The 7,189-nt window shown below is 56.0% G+C and overlaps 1 protein-coding gene across 1 annotated transcript in view; it reads left to right on the top strand.

Annotated features, from left to right (window-relative positions):
* The window catches only part of RASAL3 (RAS protein activator like 3), a 14,549-nt gene extending 8,910 nt beyond the window's left edge, over positions 1-5,639 (top strand). The window contains exons 10-19 of the mRNA XM_011953410.1: positions 2-26; positions 630-774; positions 1,029-1,173; positions 2,402-2,638; positions 2,733-2,934; positions 3,020-3,138; positions 3,787-4,177; positions 4,462-4,619; positions 5,156-5,219; positions 5,326-5,639. Coding sequence (XP_011808800.1) covers positions 2-26; positions 630-774; positions 1,029-1,173; positions 2,402-2,638; positions 2,733-2,934; positions 3,020-3,138; positions 3,787-4,177; positions 4,462-4,619; positions 5,156-5,219; positions 5,326-5,469 — 1,630 coding nt within the window. The 3' untranslated portion in view covers positions 5,470-5,639. The remainder of the gene's footprint in view (position 1; positions 27-629; positions 775-1,028; positions 1,174-2,401; positions 2,639-2,732; positions 2,935-3,019; positions 3,139-3,786; positions 4,178-4,461; positions 4,620-5,155; positions 5,220-5,325) is intronic.
* The last annotated feature ends 1,550 nt before the right edge of the window (positions 5,640-7,189 follow it).

Below are 7,189 nucleotides of genomic sequence, written 5' to 3'. Positions count from 1 at the left end.
TGCTGCGGGCCACCGGCCGGGCACAGGTACGGCACCGCGACAGCGCGGACCCGGGCGACCAGGGGTGGACCGATAACGCGCTTCGGGCGGTAATTGGGGCACAGGACCTGAGTTGCACCTGTAAGAGGCAAGACACCTTGAAGGGCGGGACCTGAGCGTCAGCTGTGTGAGGGGCGTGGTCCAAGTGTCACCTGTAAGGGGCGGGGTACCTTGAAGGGCAGCACCTGAGCGTCAGCTGTGAGGGGCGGAGTCTGAGCTGTACCTGTAAGGGGCGGGGCACTTTGAAGGACTGGGTCTGAGCTTCAGCTGTGAGGGGCGGGGCCTAATTATCATTCACAACGGGTGAGACACCTTGAAGGGCGGAGCCTAAGCTTCAGCCGCGAGAGGGGCCTGAGCACCACGCACGAGGGGCGGGGCCCAGGTTGAACCCCAGCGCTAAAAGGTTTAAATTTCTGCTGTAAGGGTTAGAAGTTCTGGCCTCGGTTATGAACCCCAGCAGTGAAGACTGGGCCTAAGCATCAGCTACGAGGGGCGGGGCCTGTGCCTCTGGTGTGAGGGAGGAGCCAAGGATCCGAATTCCCTTGGACTTAGTCTGCATCCAGTGCAACCTGACCCCCTGCCCTTCCTAGGCGCTGGTGACTGACCTGGGCACTGGGGAGCTGGCGCGCTGTGGAGGCCGTGAGGCGTTGCTGTTCCGGGAAAACACATTGGCCACCAAGGCTATCGATGAGTACATGAAGCTCGTGGCACAGGATTACCTCCAGGAGACCCTGGGTGAGCTGGGGGAAGAGTCCGCGTCAGTGGCCTGCTGGTGAGCTAGGGGACCTGGGTGAAGTTCTAGGAGTCCTTGAGCAACCTGGATTCTGGTAGTGAGTGGTGTTTTGGGGGTGCTAGGATCCTGGGGACAACTGGGAGCTCCCCAAGATGTCGGGTGCCTCCGGAATAATCTGAAGACAAGGTTGGAGGATGGGTGTGGCGGGTTTTGGTGGTCATGGTCCCAGCCCCTATCTGGCTGTGCTGGGCTGCAGGACAGGTTGTGCGGCGTCTCTGTGCTTCCACTGAGGACTGTGAAGTGGACCCCAGCAAGTGTCCAGCCTCGGAGCTGCCAGAGCACCAGGCCAGACTTCGGAACAGCTGCGAGGAGGTCTTCGAAACCATTATCCATTCCTACGAGTGAGAATCAGGGCCCCAGCCCCTTAGTCCACCCCCGCTTACCATGCTAGCCCCAACCTCCAGTTTAGGGTTGCCAGATAAAATACAGGAGACACTCAGTTAAATTTGATGCAATTATTGGGACCATGCTTATACTAAAAAATTACTCATTTGAGCCAGGCATGGTGGCTCACGCCCGTAATTCCAATGCTTTGGGAGGCCGAGACAAGAGGATTGCTTGAGCCCAGGCGCAGGCGTTCAAGACCAGTCTGGGCAACATAGCAAGACTCTATTGCTCCAAAAAGCTTTTTAAAAATGAGCTAGGCATGGTGGCATGCACCTGTATTCCCAGCCGAGGCTGGAGGATCGCTTGAGCACAGGATTCAAGGCTGCAGTGAGCTATGATCATGCCACAGCACTCCAGTCTGGTTGACAGAGTGAAACCCTGTCCCAAATAAAAGGAAAAATGTAAATAAAAATCACTCCGTTATCTGAAATTCATGTTTAACTGGATGTCCTGAAGTTTCATTTACTACATCTGGCAACCCTATCACCATGCAATCCTATCACCACTGACCCCAAGTAACTCGAGACCCAATTCCTTGTCCTGTAACCACAGGTGATTCCATACACCCAATTCCATGCCACTGGCTCCAGTTAACATAGAATCTCAATCCTATGACCTCTGCTTCCAGATGATGCCCCAAGTCCATGATCCCTGGCTTTAAGTGACCCTCCACCTCAAATCCCATGCAACTGATCACAGGAGACCTGGGATTCCAATCCCTTGACCTCTGACCCTAGGTTAACCTGCATACCTAATCCCTGACTTCAATCAAGTGACTTCTGACCCTAGGTGACTTCCGGATTCCCAATCCTACTTTATATCTTGTACTCTGGCTCTCCAATCTCGTGTCTAATTATAAGTACATCCAAGCTCATAACCTCTGTCTTCATGTGACCTTGTATCCCCAACTATAAGAGTATCATCCCTAGCGATTGCCATAGCTACACATAAGCCATGGCTCCATGCTGACTCACAACCTCAAGCATTGTTATCTCAGATATTCCCAATCCTGGAGCCCAGACCCCAGGTTCAGTGAGAAGGAGGCCTACATGGGCTTCATGAATAGCTTTCTGGAGGATCATGGACTAGTCATGCAATGCTTCTGGGACTCCCAACCTTATGACTTTAATCTTTATGCCCATAGCCTCCCCATCTGACCATTCATTGCCTCTTCTGCACCAGCTGGTTCCCTGCGGAGCTGGGCATCGTGTTCTCAAGCTGGCGAGAAGCATGCAAAGAACGTGGCTCTGAGGTGCTGGGCCCCCGACTGGTGTGCGCCTCCCTTTTCCTGCGGCTCCTGTGCCCCGCCATCCTGGCACCCAGCCTCTTTGGTTTAGCACCAGAACATCCAGCACCCGGCCCAGCCCGCACCCTCACACTGATTGCCAAGGTCATCCAGAACCTCGCCAACCATGCCGCGTAGGTACTGGGAAGCTAGGGGTGAGGGGGACCATGCTGGGAGTGTGGGGTGGCAGGTGCCTGACCTGAACCACCCAGCCTGGCCCTGATCCAGGTTCGGTGAGAAGGAGGCCTACATGGGCTTCATGAATAGCTTCCTGGAGGAACATGGGCCAGCCATGCAACGCTTCCTGGACCAGGTGGCCATGGTGGATGTGGATGCTGCACCCAGTGGTTACCAGGGTAGCGGTGACCTGGCCCTCCAGTTGGCTGTCCTGCATGCCCAGCTCTGTACAATCTTTGCTGAGCTTGACCAGGTATGGCCTGAACCCAGAGTAGGAAGGCAAGAAGGCTTGGGAGACTCTGACCACATAGATTTTGCTCAGTCTCATGCCTCACCAGACAACCCGAGACTCCCTGGAACCGCTGCCCACCATCCTGCAAGCCATCGAGGAGGGCCAGCCTGTGCTTGTATCAGTGCCAATGCGTCTCCCACCGCCCCCGGCCCAGGTCCACTCCAGGTAACCTCAAGTCTGGTCTGGGGTCTGATGGGTGGGAACAGGAAGGAGCAGGGCTCAGACAGGGGTCAGAGGTGAAGATGGATCATTATGAGCAGAGGTCAAGCCCAGGGTCAGACTGGAATCACAGGTTATAGAAAGGGTCAGGTCAAAGGTCACAGTGTGTTTGAGGTCGGGGATGAGAGGAGAGGTTAGGGTGGAGTGATGTCAAGGGTCATAGAGAGGACAGTATTAGAAGTCAAGGACAGGAGCCAGGCTCAGTGGCTCATGCCTGTAATCCCAGCACTTTGGGAGGCTGAGGCAGGAAGATCACTTGAGGCCTAAGAACTTAAGACAAGCCTGGGCAACATAGGGAGACCCCCATTTCTACCAAAAAAAAAAAAAAATACCCGGGTGTAGTGGCATGCGCTGGCAGTCCTAGTTATTTGGGAGGCTGACGCTGGAGAATAGCTTGAGCTCCGGAATTCAAGTCTGCAGTGAGCTATGATGGAGCCACTGCACTCCAGCCTGGGTGACAGAGCAAGACCTTGTCTTAAAAAAAAAAAAAAAAAAGGACAAGTTCACCTGGGGGTGAGGTCGCTTCTGGTCAGGTCAGGATGAAGTCGTCTCAGGGGCCAGTAGAGGGTCTGAGATCCTCCATCCCACCCCTAGCCTTTCCGCAGGGGAGAAGCCTGGCTTCCTGGCCCCCCGGGACCTCCCCAAGCACACCCCTCTCATCTCCAAGAGCCAGTCTCTGCGCAGCGTTCGCCGCTCAGAGAGTTGGGCCCGGCCACAGCCGGAGGAAGAGCGGCCCCTGCGGCGGCCCCGGCCGGTGCAGCGCACGCAGAGTGTCCCGACCCGGCGTCCTGCCCGCCGCCGCCAATCTGCGGGGCCCTGGCCGCGACCCAAAGGCTCCCTGAGCACGGGCGCGGCGCCCCGCGCCCGGCCTTGGACCCGGGACTCCGCCTCGCTGCCTCGGAAGCCGTCGGTACCCTGGCAGCGCCAAATAGACCAGCCGCAAGACCGAAACCAGGCACTGGGCAAGCACCGACCTGTGAACAAGGTAAGGTCAGGCCCAGGTCCCCGCCTGGGGACTGGGGACGGGGACGCGACTGGGGAAGACTGAAGGGCCAGGCAAGCCTGGGTTCAAGCTCGCTGCGCTGTGTGACCCCGGGCCTAGCCCGACCCTCTCTGAGCTTCAGTCTCCCCAGCTGTATAGCAGGAGGGATGTTCCCCAACTAGGCAGGCCGGTGATGACGCTGAACACTTGGGCCTGGAAGGTCAGGGTCTCCAGGGAGACACAGGGGCGGGACAACGGGTCAGATTACAGCTGCTCTCCCACCACAGTTGGCAGAGCTGCAGTGCGAGGTGGCCGCTCTGCGTGAGGAGCAGAAAGTGCTGTCCCGCCTCGTGGAGTCGCTGAGCACCCACATCCGGGCCTTGACGGAGCAGCAGGAGCAGCTGCGGGGTCAGCTGCAGGATCTGGACTCCAGGCTCTGTGCCGGGTGAGCCCAGCCCTCTCCATTAGCTCCGCCCCCAGGTGGGCCCGATCCAATTAGATCTGACCAGGCCCTCCCCAAAGCACGCCTGGCACGACCAAGCCCCACTCCGGCCCCGCCCTAATAAAATCTGCCCGGGCCCCTCTTGGCGAGCCCTGCCCCTAGGTGGACCCACCCCCCGAAGGTCGGCCTAGGACCCTGGCAGATTCTCTCATCCAGTCCCCACCCCTCCATCAGCCCCTCCCAACCTGGCTGAGCCAGGCACTGAGATATCTCAGCCTGGGCACTCCCTCAAGCCCAGTCACGACCCCACTCAGGACTGGCCAAGCCCCACCTCCAAGGGATGATTGATAAGTCCTATCATTCCAACTATTCCAGTTTCTGGTCCGACCCTTCTTCAAGCATATTTAGGCCCCGCCCTTCAGTCTAACAAGCTCCGCCTCCACTCCAAGCTCCGCCCCCTGAATCCCTGGCACTCCAACCAGGAGCGGGAAGGGACTCCTTAGCCTCTGACCTTCGCCCCCATCCCCCGACCCCCACAGGAGCTCAGAGTTTGATTCAAAGCACAACCTTCCAATCTACGAAGGGCACAGTCTGAAAAGCCTGGTGAGACTGCCGTCTGAGCCCTGGGACAGGTCTGGGCGGTGGAGGAGCGAGGGTTGGGGTGCAGCCCTCTCCTGGGTTCTGAGCCCCATCGCCACTGCCTCCCCAGGAACACCGCCTAAATGAGATGGAGAGAACTCAGGCTCAGCTGAGGGATGCTGTCCAGAGCCTGCAGCTTTCTCCAAGGACGTGGGGGTCTCGGAGTCAACCCCAGCCCCTCAAAGCACCCTGCCTCAATGGAGACACCACCTGAGCTGCCCATCCTGCCTCACCACACGTGGTCTGGGAGCAGAGAGATAGCCGTCTTGGGGGGGGGGGTGTCTGACCTTGCCTTAGCCCTACTTGGCCTACAATGGGGAGTGGAGCTGCTGGTCCCAACCCCTCTGGCAGTATGAAGTTGCCCAGTAAAGTCTTGATTTCAGTAAAATTGTTGGTTTCTTTGCCCACTAAGAATTGCCAATTCTAAGGCATTTGCCCCCGCCCCCAGCCCTATTCATCTCTCCCAAATTCTCCCCTAATTAGAAGTCTCATGGAGAGGGCCATATACATAAGTTGTCACCAGCTGTGTGACCTTAGACCTTCATTCTCTTAAAAGCCCGTTTTCTTCTCTGTGAAATGGACGTAAATTTCCCTACACAGTGAGAGGACACATAAAGGCATTCGATAAAAGATATTCACCATTGTCATAGGCAGCACCTGCTTCTCAATGAAGCATGAATTCCAACCCTGGCAACCTCCCAATCCCACAGTGAGAGCATCTTCTCAGGCCTTCCTCATGTCATGGAGGCCATGGGTCTGGGAGGCGGATAAAGGAAGGGAGTCAGGTGTGGAGATGGTTGGATACTGTGTATGAATGATTGGGTAAACGAGTCATTCGAATCATGGGTGAGTGGATGGGTGAGGGGTACAGTGGGTGGAGCAAATGGCAGACGGATAGGTTAGCATTTGCTGGATGTTTGACCTAGTAGGTGAGTAGTTGGGTAGTTGGTTAACTAGATTGGGTATGTCTGCCTAGAAAAGGCCTGGTTCATAGTAAGAAAAAAATTTTTTGAATGTTGTGATTATATATGTCATATGTACATATGTTGAGGTCTCCTGAGACTCCTGAGAACTGGGCAGTGGAGAAACAATAATGAACTAGACAGGACTCTTGGCCTCATGGAACTTACATGCTAGTGGAGGGGCCAAATCAATAGGCAAACTGGTGGATGGATATTTGGGGGGCTGGGAGGAAAGTTGTATGTAGGGATGGTTGGGTACTTGCTTGGTTATGTGGATAAATGAGTATTTGCTTGAGTGCTGGATGAATGGGTGGGTAGATGGGAAGTGAATGGGTGGATTGAGTGGGTGTTTGGGTGAATTAATAGATGGTTGGAGGGGTGGGTGGATAGGTGATTAGGTGATTGGATAGGTAGATGAGTGATTGATAGACGGAGCAAGTGGATGAGATGGCTAGGTGGTTAGATACCTGGATACATGGTGGATAAGACAAGACAACAGGCCATGATGTGTGTCTGATGGGGTAGTCCTGGAAGCTGTGATCCTGGGAACTGGGTGGAGAAGGTGAGTTAGGACTGAAGACCTAGGGCAACTCTAGGGGCATGGAGGTGCTGAAGTCCAGTGTGAATGATTGGGAAGGAGGGAGTGAGCTTGTGGTTGGAAGGTAGCTGATGGGAGGCAGGGGACAAAAGGCTAAAAATTGGCTGGGTGGAGTCTTCAAAGACCTATCAATGACCCATCAATGACCTGTGGGGGAACTTCTCTGCCCCCTCCCCACTCTTTTAGAGCTTTTAGCGAGTCTACCATTGGAAGTACCAGTGGGGTGGTGAGGAGCCATGGGGGGGTGGGACGACAAGGGTGTTGTCATGGTAACGGGGTCTCTCCCTGGACTCAGGCCGTGCGGGCCCTTTAAGGGTGACCCGCTTGGCCACTCCCAACATGGCGGCGAGCCCGCTGGCCGCCCCCCACCCCCC

This window comes from Colobus angolensis, unplaced genomic scaffold (genome assembly GCF_000951035.1).
Source record: "Colobus angolensis palliatus isolate OR3802 unplaced genomic scaffold, Cang.pa_1.0 Scaffold36, whole genome shotgun sequence".
NCBI lineage: Eukaryota > Metazoa > Chordata > Mammalia > Primates > Cercopithecidae > Colobus > Colobus angolensis.
This window is presented reverse-complemented; position numbering and strand designations above follow the sequence as displayed.